Source organism: Vanacampus margaritifer, chromosome 15, assembly GCF_051991255.1.
Source record: "Vanacampus margaritifer isolate UIUO_Vmar chromosome 15, RoL_Vmar_1.0, whole genome shotgun sequence".
In the NCBI taxonomy this organism is placed as follows: domain Eukaryota; kingdom Metazoa; phylum Chordata; class Actinopteri; order Syngnathiformes; family Syngnathidae; genus Vanacampus; species Vanacampus margaritifer.
Window position 1 is genome coordinate 9,860,561 of NC_135446.1, and position 21,645 is coordinate 9,882,205.

Genomic DNA, 21,645 nt, shown 5'->3' on the forward strand with positions numbered 1-21,645 from the left:
AACCATGAATAAATAAGATGTAAAGAATTGAACAATTTGTACATCCTGATGAGTTAATTCTGGTGTGCGCAATTTGGCCACCAGGCGGCAGTATAATACAGCCGCATAACTTACAATATTTGTAAAATATTTAATGTCAGTTTTAGAGCAAATCCGAATTAGTTTTTGTGAATAAATATGTTTTAAAAAAGTCGCGTTAATAATGACTTAACGCAGAGTAATCGTACTATTAATTTTGACCATAGATTATCCTTTAGCGTGAAAGCGGATGGCGCCATTTTAAATTATGCAAGTAATTAATTGATTAGAAAAAGAGGAGGATGAGCATGTGCAGTGGATCAACAAATGTTGAAAACGTCCTCATAACATTAAATGTCAAAAGAATTAACACATAACCGGTGCTCTTCAAATTTGACACAAATGTCAGAGGAAGGCATGAGGATGAGGGTTAAAATACATCATATAATATGAGCATTAAAATGTGCCTGTATGGGTTTTTATTGTGTTTGTTTGCTTCGCTAAAAAAGAAACAGCAAATACATTTGTTGACATTATAAGTCTATACTTTATTTGTATAGCACTTTTCTTTACACCGTTACAACAGCACGGCTCACATTCTCACTGGTCAGTGGTGCTCTTGATCCAATACAATTGGGATAAAATCACAAGAGCTTGGAGTATTTTCATTTTGTCTAAAAATTCTTAAAAGTTAATTCATTCACTTTTAAATAATTTAAAGCAGTTTATACAAAGCCAAGCATGGAGGTGGATCCTTTTTTTGTCAAATATAAATAGTCCACGGAAGAGCCCCACTTACATGACCACGGTTAAAAGGAAATTCAACACTAAAATCTTGTTCACTCTTTCTAAAATGCCTTAAAAGTCACATGCACACACACAGTGTGTTGGAGTTTCAAGAAAAAGGCACAACTGTGACAAAATGATCCCATAAAAAAATAGAAAATTCCCTCCAAAATGCTAGAGAAGTGAAATCCCCGAGCTCCTTAAGTTTCTCCTTTCACAGGTCTAGGGGTCCACAAAGGACACCATGATGTACCTGGTTCCGCTGGTTGTGGGCAGACCCTCGTGGTAATGCGTCAGGCGGCCGGGGTGCATGAAGGACCAGCCCTTCCTGGGTGACTCCACATTGCAGTCGTAACGCAGGAACCGGCAACCTCCGCCCTGGCACACGCAAACAAAACAGTTGGTCAAGCCTGGAGGTGAGCAAAGCTAAGCTGATGCCAACATGGTCAGCACAAGTACCTGGTAGTCAACGTTCTTGTTGTTGAGGGCGATGTTGATGGTGAACGTGGACGAGTCGTGATGTGGCCGCAAAGACGGCTGCTCGTCGGGACGGTAGCGCACCACGAAATTCATTATAGCTTGAGCCTGCATGTGGCACAAGAAATCAAGGACATCTTTATAGTGTTAAATAATTTGTATGAGAGTCAGAACAGGTTTGTTAAGACTCTAAAGAGTCAATGTCACTCGTACCTTAGGCGAGTATCCGGGATAGAGTTTTTCCGTGATGGGCGCTATGTACTCTTTAAGAAACTTGAGCCATTCTTTCTCAAATCCAATTTGATTCATGTGGATGTCCACAGTGGGAACATTCTCGTAGCCGCCGGCCAGACGCTCGTCCTGCGTGACACATGCACACAAAGAGCCAGCGCCATATATCACCTTCGACCATCTTGTCAAGTCTGGCGCGTGGATTCGTGACGAGGCCGTGGGGGTTACCTTGTGTTTGCCGCCGGACCATTCGCCGCAGTCTTCCATGGTCTCCACTAGGTGGTCGCACATTTTTTCCGAAAAGGCCGGGAACCAGTACACGTCCGGACACGGCTGTACCAGCACAAAAATGGTCCACAGAATAGTTAATAATAATAATAATAATAATAATAAATACATTTAAAAAATAATGGCCATTAACCTGCTCCACAAAGCTCTTAGGGTCCTCAAAGATCTTGGAGTAGTTCTCATTGACGTACTTGGCCCTCCAGTCCTGCCATAAGACAAACGATTAGTGACAATTATACAAACGAGCGAATATTGAGGCGCATGTTGAAGTGTTTGTGTCTGTTAAGGGCACCAGAGGGTTGTCAAAGATCTGCCACATGTCCGGGTGCAGCCTGGACGTGTTGAAGTTGTTGGATGACACCAGACGGCCAAAGTCGTCACGATTGGACACGAACATGAACACTCCCTGTCGGTGGGTAGGATACATGGAGGGTTATGTTTCCAGTTGTATTTATTTTTTCCAGCAAGCAATGACAGCTACCTGCTCTCGAACCCTCCGACAGAACGCCATGTCCGGGTCCAAGTTGGGGTCCTCGTACAGATTGAGTTTGGACAGTTTGGATCGCAGCACGCTGCCTTTGATCAGATAGGCCTGGGACATGTACGGAACGTTCCACAGGCCGCTGCCAACACACACACGCGCGAGCAGGGTAAGTGACCGAGTGGGTCGGGTGGCTGAGACTGGGCGAGATGGTCACAGAGACTCACATCCTCTTCCCTTGAACGATCTCGATGTAGTCTTCCGATCTGGAGTAGAAGCCTTCAGCGCTCAGCGCGCCCCAGAAGTTGCTCCACAGCTTCCCGGGTTTGGATAGCATGGGTGCGATGACAGACCTGGAAAACATTCCGGCATTCGTTCAACTGGAATAATAATAATAATAATAATATCCTGAGTAAACCAAGCACATTTCACGCTTACTTGTTCTCTTCCATGAGAATCCTCAGGATGTCAGGGTTGGTCAAAACAACATCTGAGTCGACGCTGAAGTAGTATTCGCAACGGGAATCCTTCCGACACGCCTCCCTACGGACATGCACAGTGGCAAGCTCAGCTTCGGAAGCAGCCAAGCTCGCCGTGACTGCTCGTGCACTCACACAGCCATCTTGCGAGCCTGGTCCTCCCTCAGGTTCTCCTCGGGTCCGACCAGCACGGCGTCAGGAAAGAGAGAACGGTGACGCTGCCAGAACTCGTGAATGTGGCGCTCGTGGTGCACCACCTGCCAACGGGGAAAACACATTTTGCTAATTGCGCAAGAAAAATATAAATACTATTGAAGTGAATGCAGACGCTTTTCAAACTTAACACATCCTTCCATATTTGAATACTTATTCAAGGACATTCAATTGTATTTATTTATTTACGATAAAATTAACATCACAGATTCAAACCATCACAACTTTAAAGGGATACTTGACTCATTGAGCCAGTTTCAACACAAAAGTTAACATTTTGTCCAGAATTAATTTGTTAACTTCATTATTTTTCATGTACAATTATAGTTTTAAAAACAATTTTTCCACTTGCAGTCGACTGAAGACGACATCACCTGTGCTGAGGAAGTAGGTAACAACAAATCATGGCTTAGTTTGCAAACCCAGAAAACAGGTGAGCAATGATTGGTCATTAGCAATTTCCTCAGCACAGGTGATGTCATCTTCAATTGACAGCAAGTAGATCAATTAGTTTTTAAAGGTATTAATTGTACATGAAAAATAACAAAGTTATCAAATTAATTCTTGACAAAATATTAACTTTTTACTGCTGAAAATGGCTGAACGAGTCAAGTATCCCTTAAAACATTTTCCGCTCTTCAGGACATCTTTTATTCGATTTTTCACATTTCAAATTTTCACATCAAAGTTCCCAAATTACAAGACATTTTACACATTTACCTTACTCTTCCGCATTTCTAGACCAATTTCAACCCTTGCAGCTTCAGCTCACTGAGGACATTTGCTTTCCATGCTCATCTTATCCTTTTTGCTATACGTTAGCATGTCAGCTAGCTCTTCAGCACTGCCAACCACTTTTTAACAAAAACCACATTCTCTATATATAACTCACATTGTTATGGATGAAGAGGTGGAGGCGTGATAGAGGGTAGTTGAGTGTGGTCAGCCGCTCTAGGAAGTCCTCCATGAAGGGCGTGGCGTGATGGATGAACACAGCCACGTGCACCAGCGGCATGTCCTGGTCCTGAAATCACACACACACACACAAACAAACAAAAAAAATCTTGATTATGGTCCTTTCACAGATAAAGCAGCAGTAGCGGCGGCTTACACACGTCAGTTTCATCAAAGAAAAGTAGGTTGTCGTCACAGTTGCCACAACCCTCCTCGTATGTCCATGCTGTTGGGACGTAGTTGGCCAGATAGTTGAGTTGCAGCTGCAGAGCACAAGTGACATTACGGTTTATTGGTCTCAAAATTATTATGATTTTACAAGATGCATCTTAGTTCATTTATCTATGCCAGTGAAATTTTTCTTTGGTGGTGAAAGTGTTGAGCAACCTACCTTGGTGGGTCCGTTGCCGTGAATGACAACAGGAAGTGTGTCGTAGGCAACGTTCCTCACGCGGACCCTGGCCCTCTCAAACTTGAGGACGACTTCATCTGACAAAACCGACATCGAGAATCCAGTGAGCGTAATGAGTAACAGCTCGCTTTATAACACAACTGACAGTTAGCGAGGTCTCACCAACGGCGCCGTTGAGGTTCTGGAAGATTCTGGAGCGGTGGTCCAGCGACATGTTGAATTTGGTCTGAGGGTGGGGAAAGCAACAGTGGCAAAATAGAACGAGCTAATGACATCACTGTGGAAGACCGGACGCTATTTTACCCGCTGCTTCTGGTCCAAGTAGATTTTTGTGTAGAAGAGCTGGTCATCGTCGTTGTCTTTTAACTTCCACTGCTGGACTATGGCGCTGACATCCGGTGCGAAGCCGATGAACCCTGACGGATTTGCAATGAAGTTAATTTTTGGTTACTTCTGGCAGAGAGGGTTCACAATGTGCTTCACAAAATCAAAAACATCACATTTACAATTCTAGAATGCATGTGGTACATAAACCAACATAATATGACAATTAGAGGTGTGAATTGCCTCGTACCTGGCGATTCAATTCGTATCACGATTCACAGGTCACGATTCGATACAAATCTATAAATTGATTATTGCTCAAATTTAGAAAATACTAATCAGTAAACTTATACATGTACACTGTAAGATTTGTATAAAAATGTATTTATTTATCTGAAAAATCAGGCTTATAACAGGTTGCAGTCTGTTTCATGTTTGAACAGCACTGAAATCTAATATTAAGGCTTAATGTTCCATTAATATAACATTCTTCCATGCTTAATGTGTGAATCCTAACACTAAGTAAGACATTTTGTTATATTTTCCCATAAAAAATGTTGATGTTTAAAAATCTATTCGGGCACATATGAAATCGATTTGAGAATTGCGCGCTGTAATATCGCCAAATTAATTTTTTCTAACACTCCTAATGACAATAATAAGTTAAATGGAAAAAGTTGGACTCTAATGTCAAAAGGTTAAGAACACCTAGCTTGGACTATATAAGCGCTGGGGCTACTTCTTGAACCAATCAGATTTAAAATTCGACTCAGAATAACGTCAGCATTTTTTCGTCCTCTGATCGGTTAGAACAAAACCATTCCAGCCTGAGAAGCAAAACAAGAGCCAGGAAAAATCCTGAAATGACCCTAAAGCTTCTCAACAATGACCAAGTGGTGCTCTCCTACCTCCTGAGTTGAGGTAGCGTTTCCCAGAATGCACGGCGGGGTACTTGGGAGCCAGCCTCTGGTCCGGCCAGCAGAAGCCCTCGGCAGAGAACACCACGCGGTGTCCCAGCCGCGAGAACTTGTACAGGAGTTCCTCAGGACCCGAAGCAAATACTACATCGTAGCTGAAAGACGAGTCAAAGGGGTTTCACTTGAAAACCGGGCCAGTGCCTTGATACAGCAAGGTGAGCGTTACCTGTCCACAAACAAGACCACCAGGTCCTCCTGCTGCAAGTGTTTGAGAAGTTCCTTTTTCAGCCAGCGCACCTTTTGCCCGCCGCCCACCGTACGGGCAATGTCGCCCCCTTTCCACTCCTCCCCCAGGCCTAGAACCTGACCCCCAGCATCACCATCATTAACCATCAAATGAGGATGATCATCGTCATCGTGGTCGTCACTGGGTTACCTTCACAGTGTAGTTGAACTCTTTGGCCGTCTTCATGAAGCGCACAAAGCCGTCTGTCTCCTCCGTTGCAGCTGTGATGACCAGGAGATTCTCTGCATACACACACATGCATGTTGTAAATTTCCAGAAGAAGGAATTCCACACTGAGGTGGGAAAAAGTGTGGAAGGACGAGTACTCAGGGCCGTTTAAAACAATGCAACAATGCAAGTTGCAGTCGTTCCCACGACAACAGTCTTTTGCTAGCCTAGCCTCCCTCACTCCCTTGAGACCTGGGCCTGAGAATTATATATTGCATAATGCATTCTAGAGGCAAAGAAGCTGGCCCTTTATCGCCTCAGTTCAATGTGGGGCCCTTTATCGCCTCAGTTCAATGTGGTTGCTCAGCAACAATATGCCACCAGATACGATACGATACGATACGATATACTTTTATTTTCCCCGTGGGGAACTTTTTCCTGGGTGGTGGTGCAAGATGGTGCAAAGGCAGTACTGTATTTTTATATTATATTATATTATATTAATATATATATATATTAATATATATATATATTTATATTCTACATGGCTTAGGTATAAACATGAAAACAGTGAATTGTAATGTTTTTTCACGAATAATAGATGATAAATTATCTTGCAGTGGTGGCGAAGTTCGGTCCTATCCAGCCTGTTTCCATGTCTCCCACCTTCAGCGCAGCTGAATCTAATCAGCTAATCAGCAAGCTTTGCAGAAGCCTGATAACGATCTTGATCATGAATCAGATGTGTTAGTGGAGAGAAACATGGAAAACAGGCTGGATAGGGGGCTCTCGAGGACCGAACTTGGCCACCCCTGATTTATACAAATGTGCAAGCTAAGGGTTCACTGTAGCGCCACCTGGTGGAGAGTCAAGAGTGACTTCATAAGAGTTGAAGCAAGTGGAAAACGACAGTATGAAGTAAAGTTACAGCGACGTAAGATGCGCGGAAAGCGTTTAGTGGGAGAGGGCAAGAAGCAGGAAAAGTGTGGAAAGACTTCAGTGGAGCACGGCGGTCCGCCTGGAGACCCTCCAGAGCGGCCTTACCTGGCGAGAAGCTCCGCGGTTGAACCCCGGAGGAAGCGTGGAGTATCACGCCGAGTGTTAGCAAGCCGAGAAGCCAAGAAGACATGGCAGCGGCCATTTGTCGATGTAAACGACTTCGTTCCATCTCAAATTACTCCGCTTCTCTGCACTCCTCTCCTCTCTCCCTTTCGCAGCTCCGACGAAAGCCTGGTGAAATCTCGCGAGAACAACAATCCCAGTTGGCACGTAAACGTCAACGGAAAGTGATTAGCCGCCCATCTCGACACAGCGGCCAATGAAAAGCACCGATAGCTTTGATCGACGGGGCTGCTTGCCAATCACAAGAAAACAGATGTGATTTCGTTCCAGTCCTCGGCCTTCAGAAACTTCCCAAATGTGGACCTAAACTTTGCCACGTCTCAGGGGTTGGCGATTTACGTTCTCATTGTCCAATTAAGGACTGCTGGGACTACTTTAAAACACCTTATGACGCTATGAAAATGCGTATTTGCTGGTCGGACAACAAATCCAGCACTACGTAACCACGTCACCGGGGAATGATTGGCCGCCCATCTCTTAGACGCAGCGGCCAATAAGAAGCTTGACAGCTTTAACTGACGGGAGCTCCTTGCCAATCGGGCGGGTCGACGAACGAGCCAATCACAGAAAGATAAAAGGTATTTTTTTTTCTGTGTCCTGGGGCTACCGAAGGTTCTTGTTTGCCACGTCACACACTTTCATTATTAGTTTTTATTGTCAACCAACAGGGTGCTGTGGCACCTCATGATTTAATTAAAAAATAAATATCCTTTGTATTATTCTGCGGGGATGAGGGCTGGCTTCTTAGCTGTCTTTTGCCACCCAAAAAAAAGGTTGTGAGCCCCGTCCCTTGTTGTCATGGTAACCTAGCAACAAGATAGAGGTAGCTTTTTGTCGCTTTTTAATTGCTTAATTTCGGTGGAGTTGATGCCAAAAAGGCCACGCTTCTTCACGCCTGCTCAGGTGTCAGCTCACAACACAGCGGCCAACCTGTGGGTTTCCTTCCTGGGCAAAGTGTGTGACCTGACCCCCCTGATGAAGCAGCATGAGGGTAAGCAGCATGACCATCGGAGTATTATAAAAATAATTATAACTAGAGAATGCTTTGGGTATTTTAGTGTTAGAATGATAATGAAATGTTAATTTGAATGTAAAAAATAGTAATATTGATGCCCTAAATGAGCTGAACCGTTTGACATTGAAATGGTTTGAGTCGATTGAGAAATGTGGAATGATTATGTAAATTGGAAAATGTCTCAATTTATTTGAAAATGTCATGTAAATTACAGGAAAATGCTCTTCAGTATTCACGCTATAATATTGTTAATAATTTAACCCAGGTGATGTTTTGCTGCTGCCGATCATGGAGTTTGCAGGCAAGGACATCAGCAGCTGGTTTGACCCCGAGACCGAAGACGTGAGTGTGCGCATATACAACGACCAATTGCACAACTCCTTTTAGCACTCACCCGCACCTGTGTGCAGGTCTTGACGTTCGTCCACCCACTGACCGACTGCGTGAGCTACTACACGCCGCGGGGTCGCTTTGTGCACATCCCGCCGGCCGGGCCGCGGTCCGACTGGGCCAGCGACATCGCGCCGGCCTGGTGGAAGGACCGGCGGTATGAGGTGGGACGGCTGTCCGCCAAGACCAGGTGGATACGCGTCATCAACACGCTGACGTCGCAGGAGCAGCGGCTTGAGGTCAACCGCCTAGCCTAGCCTCCCACCATTCGTGCTAAGCTAGTCTGACAGTTCCTCTCCCACCCCTTTCTGCTACAGGTGTGTTCTGAGGAGACGCTGGCGGAGATCCTGGAGCGCTACCTGCCGTACAACTCGCACGCGTGCAGCTACACGTGGAAGCACAATGGCGCCAGCCTGGACATGAGCAAGACCCTAAGTCAGAACAAAGTCCCAGACGACGACGTCAAGCTCCAGAAGCTGCGTCTCGACTGCGATCTTTTCACGCCCGCCATCCTCCTCCACTTTAACGACGACCTCACTGAGGGATGAATGCCGTGTTGTGTCTTGTGTGCCATTTTTTGTCATTTTGTATCATGCCGTGTCATTCAAATTCTACGTCAGACCAAGCCATGTTGTGCCATGTATCAAATCCCGCCATGCTGTTGTTGTGCGAATAAAGCATATCTGTGTACATTTGAAATTTGTGGTATGTTTTGCCACCAGGTCGCGCACACACACATGCACACAAACACACACGGCCAACGCTCAAGTTCAAAGTTCGCTCGGCGGTCAGTCACCTCCAGCTGATGTCGACTTTATCCGTCGGTGCGCTCCTCTTCATCACGAAAACGACGCAAAGAAGCTGATTGCCATGACGACAGAATATCACGATGATGTCGACGACAGCAGCTCCTTTTGGAACAAAAGTATAAATTGTGTGTGTGTGTGTGTGTCTGTGTATGGCAGCGTATAGTATGTCTGGTGTGTGTGTTCATGCTTTGCGTTTACAGGTATATACTACGTGCGCATGTGATGTGTGTATTAGCTCACATTTGTTCCATGTACCAGATCTTCCTCTCAGCCCTCGCTCAGGTGCGTCCAGACTCACCCGCCGCTTGTTTCCCATTCTTACCGTCGCAGCCATCTTGATTCTGACAATTGCACTGGGAGCCAGCTGTGAGCACACAAAATACACACAGAGAACACAACTATCGACAATTCTGTTACACGCACAGAAAATAAATGTGTGTGTGTGTGTGTGTGTGTGTGTGACAGACTCAAGGATGACGAATCGCTTGTGGTCAGCAGAGCAAAGCGTTTCCAACATGAGCCAATCACTGAGCGGCATTCAGCAGCTCGCTGCAGGTAACCACCCATTTTGCCATACGTTCGACTGTACAACGCCAGTTTATCATAGTTAACTAAAATTAACAAAATAAAAACTCTTTAGGACCCCTTTGTGGTATCCAAATTTGTACTTAACCCAACTATAACATATAGCTAGGGAGAGAGTGGAATGGTTGGTAACTACTCACAATCTCTGTGAATTGATTGGTTATTCACTTCAAAACACTTCCTTTTTGATCTTCCATTTGAAGATATGTACACCAGAGATCAAAAACACCTGCTACATATATTCTTGACGATTGCTAGGAAAACGGTGAGAATGAAATGGACGACTCCACAGCCTCATATGGTGGCGCAATGGAAGCAGAAGTTTAGGGAGGTGGAGGTTAGCCTTAACTGCAGTTACAAATGAGTTCTGATGAATTTCAAAGAAGATGGATGCCTATCGTGTGACACCTCTTTAACTGGCTGGATCCCCACAGTTTGGTGTGATACTTTTAATATTTACTTTTCACTCATCAGCTTACTTCAACTTTCTATGTCCCAAAGTGTTTTTAATTTTCTTACATATTCTATTGTGTTGTCAAAGAATGTTCTGTATTTATGTTTAATATGAATAAAACAAAAAAAATAATAATTAAAAACATTTTAGTTAAAAAAAGTATAAACATAATTTCATATAAAAGCTTTTGGGGTGCATATAAATATATTTATTTTGGTACTGCTGTACGTCCATACAAAAGGCAGGTCCAACATTTTTAATCTTGCACTTGACAGACTCCATAATTTTTCTCTCTCTCTCTAAACTTAAACTAAACTTATGCTAAAACGAATAAAAACTAAACTAAAACAAAGCCTGAATCGTCACTCATTTAAAAAACTAAAAACAAACCTGCTCTAAAAACTAATTAAAACTACTTAAACAAAGGGTAAACAAAAGTGAAAATAAAACTAGCTATAATGAAAAATCCAGAACTATTATAACCCTGGTAAAATGTAATATTGCACCATACCATGCTTTGTTGTGTCGTTAACCCTAACCCTAACCTGAGCACGTGTGTTGATGTCGCAGACGCCGCCAAAGATTTGGAGCGACTCAAGTTTGCGGTGGCGAGCAACCAAGACGAGCTGCGGTCAAGTGAGTCTTGACAAAAGTTGCGTTATTGTGTAAACCACTGTTATTTTGCCATACCACAACATGTGTTGCAAATCATGCCATATTGTGTCATCATACCACAATCACATGATGACCATTTGACGTTTTTTTCTTTTCAGCCTCTGAGGCCTTGAAGCAGCTCGCCATGTTGGACACCATCAGCAGGACGGTAGCCACTCTCCAATGCTCCATCCAACACATCGTCAACAACGGTACACTACACACACACACACAAACACACACACTGAGCGGGCAGTTGAAGGCTTGTGGTTGGAAGGTTCGACGCCAGAAAGCAGCGGCTGCTGTCCTCTGGACTGGGAAAGGGTGGGCTCCAGCTGTTACCTGTTAAGTCGGTCGCTGCTGCCCTGGCACGACGCTCGCGATTGGTGCAACGGACACGAGTCGCACTTGGCTATCATCCTGACGGACGAGGAGTGGAAATTAGTGCAACGGCACGCGCAGGGTAACTTCTTCTGGGTGGGCCTGAGCGATGAGAGGACGGGGTCGTGGGAGTGGGTCAACCAGACGCCTTATGTCATGAACCGAAGGTGCGGCGCATCCGTCCACACGCTTGTCTAATCCGCTGATTGAAGTAAAGCGCTTATAATAGCGGGGGGCTGTTTGTTTCAGGCACTGGCGGCCAGGGCAGCCCGACAGCTGGACACACCACGGCATGGGGCCCGGAGATGAGGACTGCGCTCACATACACACAGACGGACGCCTCAATGACCTGCACTGCTCCACCAGGCTGAGATTCCTCTGCCAGAGCCACGCCTGACCATGACAGGAACATAAGTCCAAAAAACGACTGTGCTAACACTTTTTAATGAAAACACAATAAAGTGCAACAAAATCACACAGGAAAAAAGTGCTACAGTTTTTCTGTAAACATACTGAAGAGTGCAAAAAGTCAATAAAAACAATTTTGCAAACAATCGGACAATGAAACTTGTCAACTGTCAACTTCAAAAACTTGAACAAAAGGCCCGGCTTAGCACCACCTCTGACTCCAACTCTCCGCCCAGGTTACACACATTCAGCAAGCACACCAGCCTTTGATTGGCCAGGAGTGTTGCCGTAGCGATGAGGTCACCTGGCGGAATGAGACAGGAACAGTCGTCACCTTTGACAGTCAGTTTGGGTGATGAATGCGTGTGAGCGTACGCACCTGGCGAAGGCGGGGGCGCGTGAGATGAGAAGGCTCCATGGGACAAAATGGAGGCCCAGGTGTTGTCATGGGAACGGGAGGGTGGCAAGAGGGAGGAAGAGGACGACTGAGGGAGAAAGATGGCGGGGATGCACACACCGTCCGACAAAGCTGTGGAGGTCAATGTCACATGTTATGTACCGGTGTGCGTTTTCCAGAAAGGAAGGGAGGAGGGAATGAAAGGAAGGAAGGAAAGATGGAATGAGAAAAAGGAAGACAGGCAGAAAAAAAGCCAGGAAGGGGAGAAAGAGAGAAATGGATGGAACTAAAGGGGAAAAAAGGAAGGATAAAACGTTTCAGAAACAACTGAAGACGGAATAAAGAAAGAATTAATGAAAAGATGGGGCAGGATAGATAAAACAAGAAAGGAAAGAAGAAGGAAAGGGAAAGAAGTCAAAGAAGGAAAGAAGGAAAGTAGCAAAGAAGGAAGAAATGAATAAAAGAAGATAAAAGTAGGAAAGTAGTAAAGGCAGAAAAGAAAGAAGAAAAGGGGGAAGGAATAAAGTAAAGGATAAAAAGAGGAGTGGAAGGAAGGAGTAAAGGATGGAAGAAAAAGGGTAGGAGGAATGAAAGAAGGACAACTGGGAGGAAAGTAAGAAGAAAGAAAATGGATGGATAGAAGAAAGAAAGGGAAAGTAATCAAAGAAGGAAACAGTAAAGGAAGAAAGAATGGAAAAAAGAAGAATGGAAGGACAGAAAGAAATAAAGAAGGAATAATGGAAGGAAGATGGACCGCTGTCAGACATCACACACCTTTGAGCCTGAGCGTGTAGTAGTGGTCGCAGGTGAAGACGGCGTCATGGGTCAAGCTTCCTCCCATCGTCACGGAAACCACCTGTTCTTTCTGATGGGCGGGGTCATAGCGCATTACCAGCGTCTCCACGGCGACATGTGGGAAATCCGGCGAGCTGGGGCAGGTGGCGTACGACGAGTTGGCCTGGTCCTCCTCTTCCTCGTCTCCGTCGTCATCGTCGTCTGTATCTTGGAGAAACTCCTTGGAGGCCCCGAAAAGAATGGCTGGACAAGATGACATCTTAATACATACTCACATTAGCATCATGTTGTTGTGCACACACACACACACGCACTTGTCATGCTGCTGACTTCAGGCTGGACGGTCGCACGAGGACGACTGCGGAGTCACAGGGACAACATCATCACTCGAGGCCAATCGAAAACGCTTCATTTTTTAGTGTGGCGAGGCTCAGTCTCACCGCTTTTGTGGAGTGTCCGAGTGCATCAGCAGCTTCCTTTTAGACAGCCTGCGGAGCACAAACCCGAAAGGACGCTTGAATGAACATGCGGGAAAAGGGAAGTAGCTACGTACTCGGGGCACATACGCAGAGCCAATCAACAACGAAGCACCGCCACATCCACAGTTTATGAATATTTGTTTTTGTTAACCATAAGTACAAGTTTGTTACAGGTTGATAAAGCGATTTTAAAGTGAATCTGGCAACTTAATTTGTAGTAAAATCCTCTCTAATACCTTTAAGGGGCAAAATACAGCTGCTTTTATCCATCTTAGGGGGTGGCCATTTTGCCACTTGCTGTCAACTCAAAATGACATCACTGTTGCTCAGGGCTCAATAACGACCAATCACAGCTCAACTTGCGAACCTCACATGTGGGGCTGGGAAACAAAGTCGACCAAGTCGGATAAGTTGACATTAAAAATGCATGTGTGAATTAAATGGTAGTTTGTGTTTGTTTACCTTAAATGGTAATTGCTTGCACGTTAATGCTAATCATGATTGCTAACCGTTTAACCTGAGTGGATAAATGGCGATTATTCGATGGAATAATCGATAGGATAATGATTTTAAAAGGACATGACCAAACTCAAACAACAGTTGAGCCGTGATTGGTCGTTAAATGAACCCTGAGAAAATGTGATGTGATTTTTAGTCGAAAGCCGAAGGGGGAAATGCTGTTACCTGCCACTGTAGGGCGTTGATTGATTGACAGGTGACAATGGCAAAATCTGTGGTGACGAGTCAGCCGAGGAGAGCGAAGACAGAGATGATGCATCTCGCCAAAAGATGCAACGCTCCTCCTAATTTGCATCTAATTGTTATTACATAGAAACAATCGATCAATTTAGTTATTGGTGTGTGTTTGTGTGTGTACCTCTCCTCTGCGGCAATATGTAACCATGGTAACGGTCGCCTGGATACAGAAGGCGCGTCGCTCCCTGTAAATAAGTTGATCTAGCTCCCTCAGAAGTTCTGCCCCCGAGAGGAAACCGGGCTCCCCTTGAAAAAAAAGGAGGAGGGAAGGAAGGAAGGACAGACAGACACAGAAACATTGAGGACCTGCTCAATTTCTTTTGCAAGCACAGAGATGTCGGCCAGCTGACCTTGCCTTTGTTTCATGTATGCTTCCAAGGAGACAGGAGGGGACGGGTATACGAAGTATCCGCCAATCAGAGCCGAGCGCAAGAGGCGATCCTCGTCCTGTTGCCGGAACCAGTCGAGGAACCGCTGGACTTCCGGCAGTTGGCCGTAACGGTTGCGTTGACCTGTCAATCAAGCCCGCCGTTAACACGACGCCACGAAGACGATGTCACAAATAGAGCTGATACCTGAGCGGTGCAGCTGCGTGTACGACGTGTTCGTCAGGTAGAAGAGTCCTGCTGCCGTCTGGACCACCCTCAGACGCGAACACATCAACACCGACACTGCGCACACACACATGCTTGTTAGCCGACCTTCCTTTCCTGAATTCTTTCTTTACTTCTTCTCACATGGGTGGAGCCTGCGGTGCATCTTTGGCTGCGAGGTGGAGAAAAGTTGGATCCAGATTGGCCGAGAGCTGCGTCCGTCCTGCAACCGCAGCCAGCGATACTCCAACAATTCTGACTCTGGGCGCACACGATTGAATATTGAGTGAGTACAAGTCAGCATCCCGTCGCAACGGCGATGCCCCTCACCCTTTCTCGTCCGCTCGGTGCGCCCCATGAAAGTCAGCAAGCCGATGATGTCGCACAGGGCGCCATGAGAGCGAGACACAAGTTCCTCACTATGGCAAGAAAAGCACAAGAAGGCCAAATTCTAAATATGTACGTCAATGTTTTGGTACGCTTTTATTTTGAAGTTGTTCAAAATAATAGTTGGGGGGGTTTGACTTCCTATTTAATTATGCGGACATTGTATTGTACAGTGCCTGTTTAGTCACGGTTCCAGTGTTAGCAGCTAGCGACGTTAGCAGATAGCAGCGTTTGGCTGGCGAGAGTCGGATTACTTTTCAGATGTGGTTTAACAGACGTAAATGATTCTGCATACACTAATGTGGACAGCCTGATCACTTTAACAAACCAGAATTATTCAAATATGCTGTTTTAGGCGACAAATTGTACAAAATTTTTAGGGAGAGATTTGTCTAAAATTTCACTAATGTTTCTCGAGAGGAAAATAGTGTGGTACTAAGTAAGGACAGTTTAAATTTAAGCAAACAAAAATGTTGATTATCTAAAAATTTAAACCTGTTTATTAATGCAACACTAAGGGACTTTCAGTTTATGTTGATTATGGCGGCATCTTATGGACAAAAGCGGTATTGTTGTCTGAAGGAAGACCACATTTCCTATGAGGACAAGCGCATGGCGTCGTTTTTTTAACTCACACCAGCCTGGCCAATGTTGATCCTTGACTGCCCTTTTATCGGGTAGCTTCCCTTTTCCTTTTTTCTTTTTTGTCTCCTCAGACAAAACTTTTTAGTTGTTTTGCAGCTTTTGCCAGGAAAACAGTAATCGTGCATCAACATTCAAAATTACTTCCATCTTTGTAGCGAATGGGGAAAGGTGGAAATAACGTATGCCATAAAGCAGCATCACATTTGTAGTTTTTTTGTGCGGCAGTGTTCCTACCATCCTCCTGAAAGTTGCTTAATGCCAGTAAAAATGATACAGACAAATGGCAAAGGTACCATTCAACTAGTTTTAAATCGATGTTTCATCAGAAGAGACATTAAAATATTTTATTAAGGTTGAAAAGTTTCTTAGTGCTACTTTATGTGGAAATGTTTTTTTTTTTTTTTGGTCTTCTTTGAGCAACCATTGTGAAGTTGAGAAAAGGTCACTGTGTCCGCGGTGGGCGTGGAAATACCTGTTACAGAAGCTGAAGGTGGTCGCGGGCTGCGGCAGGCAATCGGGCGCCACGGACGCCTCCGGAAGCAGAGCGATATGAGCGGCTGGTTTCTGGCTATTTATGCTGAGCTCTGAAGGCACATGGCGCAAGGAAATGATGAAAGGAAGGAATGGAACAAAAGGAAATAATGATGGAGGGTAGTACCAATGTCGTCTTCTGTGTTGTACCGCTGCTTGACGCGGAAGCGGCTCAAGCTAATGATGTCGCCGGGCTTGAGAACACGGTACCAATCCACGCACACGCTATTCCACAACACCAGCGACACGCTTCCCGAGGGGTCGTGCGCCTCCAAGAGCGCCTGCGCACACGGCGTACATGAAACGCTGCTACCGCTGCTGCGTTCTCTTCCCTTGACGCCCTCACCTTCACCCACCTGATAGGGGCACGCGCAGTTCCTGTCTGCCCTCCCGTAATACGTCAGGTGCGACTTAGCCGTGACGCGCACGATCAGCCGCCGCAGGATGGTGCCCATGACCCAAACGTCGTGGCTCAAGAATGCCTGGCGGAGGCCTTTGATGGTCGTGGTGGGACGGAGAGCTGTGGCCATAACGTGAGAGATGGGAGGAGAATGAGAGAGAAAAGGAGAAAGCTAAATCCGGTGTGTACTGTGGAATGTGTGCACAGTCCACCCACCCATCTCCTCCTGATCCTCCTGGGGTGGAGCTGTCTTGTTCCAGGTGTGCCCGTAATAGTCTCTGCTGTTCCACAGCGGCAAAAAGACTTTACGATATGCCAGCAGTGGACCTGAAGCACATGCACGTCAACCAATAGCACGCCAGCATAAGGCGCCGTTTAGCTCATTAACCTGACACGTCGGACGAGCCGATCCAAGGCAGCGAGTCCTGGTTCGAATCCTGGCTACCCTCAAATGCGCTCACCTCCATGCTGTCCACGATGAAGCTGCACAGATAACGGTTGAAATGTGACTCTTTGGCCTGTTTTATTGCCTCTTCTCCACTCCACTCCCTCTCTTTCTCAGAGAGCTTTATGATTATATAAACTTCCTAAACCTTCCACCCCTGCGCAAGCCAAGTGGCTACCTTTCGTCCTCTGCACGGTCCGCCAAGCCCGTCATGGCGGGGGCCAGGGTGACGTTCCGCACAGCCGTCCCCTGCCGCAGCACGTTCTTCTCCACCAGCCCGTTGAGTTTGGGATGCAGAGTGACACGCAGGCGGCAGTCACCGTCGCTAAGCGTGATGTCGTACAGGTTGTCGCCTGGAAACGGAAGTGACCCGGGGTCAGAGGTGAATAAGAGGGCCCCAAACAGGGCGGCGTACTCACCAGTGAAAATGGTGTGCGGGAAGTAGACGGCGAAGCCCAGGTCTCTGGTGTATCGCAACACATCCAACAGGTAAAGTGTCTCCCTGCAGACCACTTGAGAGCGCTGAAGACACAATTTAGTGATAAAGTGGCACTTGATTAATAGTTGGTTGATTATTTTCTTTAAAAACGCTTGTGCTTTAGCCTGGCCTATCCACTCCAATATACACCATTCCTCAAATAATCTGCCATTTTAAAGAAATGCCTCACCTCGAAAAGATGCCCCCTTTCCTCTAACATACATGTAGGTGTCATAATCAAACATTATAGTGAAAAATAAACGTCTCCCCCTAAACATAAAAACTTTACGTTAAATTGCAACCTAGTTTTAGTCATGAAACTAGACCGCGTACCTGGCAATATGCAACTCCTTTTTACAGCAGTTGCTTAAAACAAATGTCATGTTTTGTGTACGACAGTAACAAAATGGTTCAAGCACCGATTGCCACTAGTAACGTTTTTTGTGTGTGTTTTTTTTTACGTTTTACGTTGTTTTTTTTTATTAAGCAGTAAGACACACAAACGTGGCAACAATCAGCAATCAATTTTTCATACAAATCAACAATAACTGCCAAAGGAACAAAAGGTCACAGAAAAACAACAACATATAGCCGCTAGTAACGTGTCAGTGTCACCATCCATTTCCGCATTATTTTTTTCCTCTTTATTTAGTTCACAGGCGACACCAAAAGTAAGAACCTGGTTTGTAGCGACCCTGGACCGCGCCAGTGTTCGTCGTAAAATGCAGTCGGGCGCCGCCATGCCGCTAAATCCATGGGATTGTTGTCAAGCAACCTTGCGAGTGCGCATGCGTCAATGAGTGTAGACGAAATGCGTTAGGAGACGACGACACACTACGCAAATTTCTTGGAACCAAAACTAAAATTTAAAAAACAATTCCGTTGAAGAAATAAAATAAAAACAATAATGCTTTTTGGAGTGGTATGCAGGTCTTTTGGCCAAAAACGAACACTAACTGAAACTGCATTAAATTATAGGAAAAATATCATTCGTTTAGTCTTTGGTAATTAATTTAACACATGAGCCTTTGGGGATGATTTCAAATGTGATTTTTAAGTATATTTATTTAAATCTTAACTGAAATAAATAAATTTGAAAGTGTGTCACTCTGAAGTGATGTTTTCATTTTACCATTGTGTCAATACTATGCACAAGTAATACACATTAAAAATAAATACATAAACGAAAACTAATACTAAAACTGACTAAAACGAAACTAAACCTAAGCATAAAAAAACTAAACCTAATAAAAACAGAACCACCCTGAAAACTAATTAAAAATTAACTAAATTGAAATAACAAAACTCAAAACGAAATAAAAACTAACTAAAATGAAAATTCCAAAACTATAGTAACCCTGCTTGGAACCTGCCTTAAACTATGACATAATTGCCAGAAACTAATATCTTCCTAAACTGGAGCATTTACTGCTCCTTTTAAACAAACACAAAATCAAATCATAAATAAATGTATTCGCATATGCAAAAAACAATACAATGAATCCCATCTTAAATTTGCCACAAGATGGTGCCAAAGCACTAACTAAATAAGTTACTATTAATAATTAATAATCTCCATCTTTATTAAGACACTGATGGTGTTATTTATTTATTTATTTTTACAGTAACTATCCCCTATGATTTAACAAAGTAGGAAACATAAGAATCAATATGCAACATTCTATAAATATCAGCAAGTGTTTTGGAATGTATTGGAAATCACAATACCCCATCACTGGTGAGCTATTTCCAGAACATGTCTCCAGGGGACTCATGTGGTCCTTAGGGGTCCTCTGGGGACTGCTGGGTCCATGTTTGTGACCTCTGACTGACAGAGACTGTATATTTCAGGGCAACGGCAAGTTTAGCCCGAGTTGGTAAGGGAAGCACACTTGAACGTGGTTTTCAAAAAGGCGGCATTAAAAATATCATTATGCATGTAGAAGGCGCGTCAAGTGCGCGCAAAGTGCTGCGAGTCTCTGAACTCCAGGAAGAGGCTGAAGAGCAGGTGCAGCGCTTGTATGCGGCTGCAGTACACGGGGACGTCCAGCAGGGCGCACACAATATCGCAGTACTGTGGCAGGCTGCAGGAGAGGCGGGCAGGGGGCAGACTCACACGCCCCAGGGTTTCCTCCACCTCCGGCGGCCACTCCTGCATGAGGGCATCGATGTCAGGCATGGCGCGCGCATACTGTACGCTGGCCGCCGCCTTGGAGCGGTGCAGGGCGCCGATGCTCTCCACCCAGCTGTCCACGGCACGTGGGTTGGACTGAGGACTGGACACACTGGTGACTTTCAGCTAGGAGACACATGTGAAATCAATATTTATCTCATAAAAAAAAAACACATCATACTCACTAGAGATGCTGACTAAGCAGCTAAACTCGCATTTTGGTAGGTGAAGTAGGCTGACTGGGGTTTCGTACCTCGCTAGTGGCATGCTGCTTGGTCTCCTCAGACAACCACAACGACAAGACTGTGGGGTCCGACTGCTTGACGCTGGGCTCGTCCAGAACCAGAAGGCCCAGCCCGTCCGGTTTGCCGTCCGGCCTCGGCACCTGTGAGCCGCAGATGGAACAGACTGGTGATCATCGACTTGGGGTTCAAACACAGCAACAATTAGGAACCTACCTTAAGGAAGGCATCAATGTCACCCACGGCCGGAATGAAGTCCGGGATGAAGGGTCTCAGGCTGTGTTCCAGCATGATGGACTTAGCAGAGTACCTTGCGGAGATCACACACACAAAATCTTTCATTAGTTCAACAGTTAGCATCAGTATAAGTGAGTAAATATCAGTATAGTAGGTCAGCGTCAGGCGGTGGCATCCCTGCCACACAGACAGTGCTCCAAACTCACTGTGTGATGTACTGGAATAACTCCTTGATCTCAGAGCTGACAGGCAAGTTGGCATAGTCAGCCGCGTTGTACGCGCCCTCGGGAGCCTCGCCAGTCTCCTCGTCTTCATCATCATCGTCATCATCATCATCATCATCATCTGATTCTTCAGACTCTTCCTCCTCGTCTTCCTCGTTGGGACTGACCCCGGGCTGCCTGCTGATCTGCCCTTTGGCCCTCAGAGGCTCGCGATCTTCGTCCATCTCGTCACTGCTGCTGTTGCCGGACATCAGGCCGCGCCCCCTCCTGTTCCTCCCACGCTCCACCTGGAATAGCACAAATGATGACCGCCACCCAGGTACTGAGAATGCGGGCGGGCTGACCCTTGTTACCTGGCCACGGATGCTCGCCTCCTCCGCTGAGTCACTCAGTTCCACGCTCTCGTCGTAAGGTTGGTTCTTCACAAGTCGACGGTCGGCTCGCTCCATGAACTACACAAACATATGATTCAATAAGGTACAAGAATGTTTTTCATCACAGCTTACATGGTAACACGCAGTTTTGCCAAAGTACGACTAATGTTTTAGGCTGAACACACGATTCACATATAATAACCATATTATATATGACGTGCTAAATTGGAATTCAATTTTAACATGTGCTAGCATAGCATGGATTCCGTAGTAACTTAGATTTATAACATATATTTGAATTTCTGTTCTTATTTCTATTTAACGTGTCAGCATAGCATATCTTACATGCTAACGTTTGCCACCTAGCATCAGCAAAAAATGGGCTTCTTGTGGCTAAAGTGAGATTGTTTTCCAGTCACTGCTGTCCTTTAGCGGCGTCTCCTGTCAAATAAATGTAGAAAACAGTGTATTAGGAAAAAAATATGTAGTGAAGTATAATTCCCAGTCTAAACTCGTTAAAATACGCCACAAAACCACAACAGCGAACGCTTCTGTAACTTAGTAACCAGTGACGTCATGTTGTTTTCTTCTTCTCCGTGGTTTGTTCTTCCTCTCCTACCGTTAAAGAAAGCAGCTC

The 21,645-nt window shown here is 45.3% G+C and overlaps 5 protein-coding genes across 10 annotated transcripts; 2 read left to right on the forward strand and 3 right to left on the reverse strand.

Moving 5' to 3' along the window:
* Positions 1-525: 525 nt before the first annotated feature.
* Positions 526-9,449, reverse strand: plod3 (procollagen-lysine, 2-oxoglutarate 5-dioxygenase 3). Its single transcript, XM_077545059.1, has 20 exons — positions 9,358-9,449; positions 7,079-7,274; positions 6,017-6,108; positions 5,807-5,943; positions 5,572-5,735; positions 4,643-4,755; positions 4,502-4,565; positions 4,319-4,416; positions 4,089-4,190; positions 3,866-3,997; positions 2,896-3,017; positions 2,720-2,824; positions 2,509-2,634; positions 2,282-2,423; positions 2,093-2,206; positions 1,934-2,005; positions 1,741-1,845; positions 1,495-1,641; positions 1,264-1,389; positions 526-1,182 (listed from the first exon to the last, which is right to left on the reverse strand). The coding sequence occupies exons 2-20, from the start codon at positions 7,200-7,202 to the stop codon at positions 1,027-1,029; spliced, it is 2,241 nt and encodes a 746-aa protein (XP_077401185.1). The 5' UTR covers positions 7,203-7,274; positions 9,358-9,449; the 3' UTR covers positions 526-1,026.
* On the forward strand, positions 7,264-9,260 carry cyb5d1 (cytochrome b5 domain containing 1). Of its 2 annotated transcripts, XM_077545066.1 has the most exons (5): positions 7,264-7,734; positions 8,060-8,147; positions 8,437-8,513; positions 8,582-8,800; positions 8,879-9,260. In XM_077545066.1, the coding sequence occupies exons 2-5, from the start codon at positions 8,132-8,134 to the stop codon at positions 9,107-9,109; spliced, it is 543 nt and encodes a 180-aa protein (XP_077401192.1). In that variant the 5' UTR covers positions 7,264-7,734; positions 8,060-8,131; the 3' UTR covers positions 9,110-9,260. The 2 variants fall into 2 exon arrangements, with proteins under 2 accessions (XP_077401192.1, XP_077401191.1); XM_077545065.1 differs by lacking the exon at positions 7,264-7,734 and having other exon boundaries at positions 7,744-8,147.
* asgr1a (asialoglycoprotein receptor 1a) lies at positions 9,323-11,998 on the forward strand. 2 transcript variants are annotated; one of them, XM_077545064.1, is made up of 7 exons: positions 9,323-9,486; positions 9,629-9,736; positions 9,836-9,925; positions 10,980-11,045; positions 11,183-11,275; positions 11,341-11,611; positions 11,694-11,998. In XM_077545064.1, the coding sequence occupies exons 1-7, from the start codon at positions 9,432-9,434 to the stop codon at positions 11,839-11,841; spliced, it is 831 nt and encodes a 276-aa protein (XP_077401190.1). In that variant the 5' UTR covers positions 9,323-9,431; the 3' UTR covers positions 11,842-11,998. The 2 variants fall into 2 exon arrangements, with proteins under 2 accessions (XP_077401190.1, XP_077401189.1); XM_077545063.1 differs by having other exon boundaries at positions 9,352-9,495.
* LOC144035404 (RPA-related protein RADX) lies at positions 11,870-19,621 on the reverse strand. 4 transcript variants are annotated; one of them, XM_077545056.1, is made up of 19 exons: positions 18,438-18,723; positions 17,700-17,802; positions 17,459-17,633; positions 17,224-17,318; positions 17,052-17,162; positions 16,792-16,955; positions 16,563-16,716; positions 16,377-16,488; positions 15,203-15,291; positions 15,017-15,133; positions 14,855-14,950; positions 14,630-14,791; positions 14,401-14,525; positions 14,208-14,326; positions 13,485-13,532; positions 13,359-13,402; positions 13,024-13,287; positions 12,232-12,381; positions 11,870-12,156 (listed from the first exon to the last, which is right to left on the reverse strand). In XM_077545056.1, exons 1-19 carry the CDS (start codon positions 18,498-18,500, stop codon positions 12,029-12,031), a joined length of 2,319 nt encoding a protein of 772 aa, XP_077401182.1. In that variant the 5' UTR covers positions 18,501-18,723; the 3' UTR covers positions 11,870-12,028. The 4 variants fall into 4 exon arrangements, with proteins under 4 accessions (XP_077401182.1, XP_077401183.1, XP_077401181.1 ...); XM_077545057.1 differs by lacking the exon at positions 18,438-18,723 and adding an exon at positions 19,487-19,621 and having other exon boundaries at positions 15,017-15,291; XM_077545055.1 differs by having other exon boundaries at positions 15,017-15,291; positions 18,438-18,727.
* Positions 19,212-21,634, reverse strand: ift46 (intraflagellar transport 46 homolog (Chlamydomonas)). Its single transcript, XM_077545061.1, has 6 exons — positions 21,354-21,634; positions 20,988-21,086; positions 20,617-20,921; positions 20,390-20,483; positions 20,185-20,316; positions 19,212-20,057 (listed from the first exon to the last, which is right to left on the reverse strand). Exons 2-6 carry the CDS (start codon positions 21,081-21,083, stop codon positions 19,710-19,712), a joined length of 975 nt encoding a protein of 324 aa, XP_077401187.1. The 5' UTR covers positions 21,084-21,086; positions 21,354-21,634; the 3' UTR covers positions 19,212-19,709.
* Positions 21,635-21,645: the final 11 nt, after the last annotated feature.

Bases quoted from the DNA above. Each gene is read 5' to 3' on its own strand.
- plod3 (XM_077545059.1), bottom strand. From the start codon at position 7,202: ATGGAACGAAGTCGTTTACATCGACAAATGGCCGCTGCCATGTCTTCT. The intron at 4,417-4,501 runs GTGAGACCTCGC...CGGTTTTGTCAG, and splicing joins GAACCTCAACGGCGCCGTTG to ATGAAGTCGTCCTCAAGTTT. The intron at 1,846-1,933 runs GTTAATGGCCAT...GTGCTGGTACAG, and splicing joins CTAAGAGCTTTGTGGAGCAG to CCGTGTCCGGACGTGTACTG.
- cyb5d1 (XM_077545065.1), top strand. From the start codon at position 8,024: ATGCCAAAAAGGCCACGCTTCTTCACGCCTGCTCAGGTGTCAGCTCAC. The intron at 8,148-8,436 runs GTAAGCAGCATG...AATTTAACCCAG, and splicing joins CCTGATGAAGCAGCATGAGG to GTGATGTTTTGCTGCTGCCG. The intron at 8,514-8,581 runs GTGAGTGTGCGC...ACCTGTGTGCAG, and splicing joins TTGACCCCGAGACCGAAGAC to GTCTTGACGTTCGTCCACCC.
- asgr1a (XM_077545063.1), top strand. From the start codon at position 9,432: ATGACGACAGAATATCACGATGATGTCGACGACAGCAGCTCCTTTTGG. The intron at 9,737-9,835 runs GTGAGCACACAA...TGTGTGTGACAG, and splicing joins AATTGCACTGGGAGCCAGCT to ACTCAAGGATGACGAATCGC. The intron at 9,926-10,979 runs GTAACCACCCAT...TTGATGTCGCAG, and splicing joins CATTCAGCAGCTCGCTGCAG to ACGCCGCCAAAGATTTGGAG.
- LOC144035404 (XM_077545055.1), bottom strand. From the start codon at position 18,500: ATGGCGGCGCCCGACTGCATTTTACGACGAACACTGGCGCGGTCCAGG. The intron at 17,803-18,437 runs GTTCTTACTTTT...TTGTGTCTTCAG, and splicing joins CCAGGGTCGCTACAAACCAG to CGCTCTCAAGTGGTCTGCAG. The intron at 13,533-14,207 runs GTAACAGCATTT...TGTGCTCCGCAG, and splicing joins TCAACGCCCTACAGTGGCAG to GCTGTCTAAAAGGAAGCTGC.
- ift46 (XM_077545061.1), bottom strand. From the start codon at position 21,083: ATGGAGCGAGCCGACCGTCGACTTGTGAAGAACCAACCTTACGACGAG. The intron at 20,922-20,987 runs GTAACAAGGGTC...GTGCTATTCCAG, and splicing joins AGGCGAGCATCCGTGGCCAG to GTGGAGCGTGGGAGGAACAG. The intron at 20,058-20,184 runs GTACGAAACCCC...TGTGTCTCCTAG, and splicing joins AGCAGCATGCCACTAGCGAG to CTGAAAGTCACCAGTGTGTC.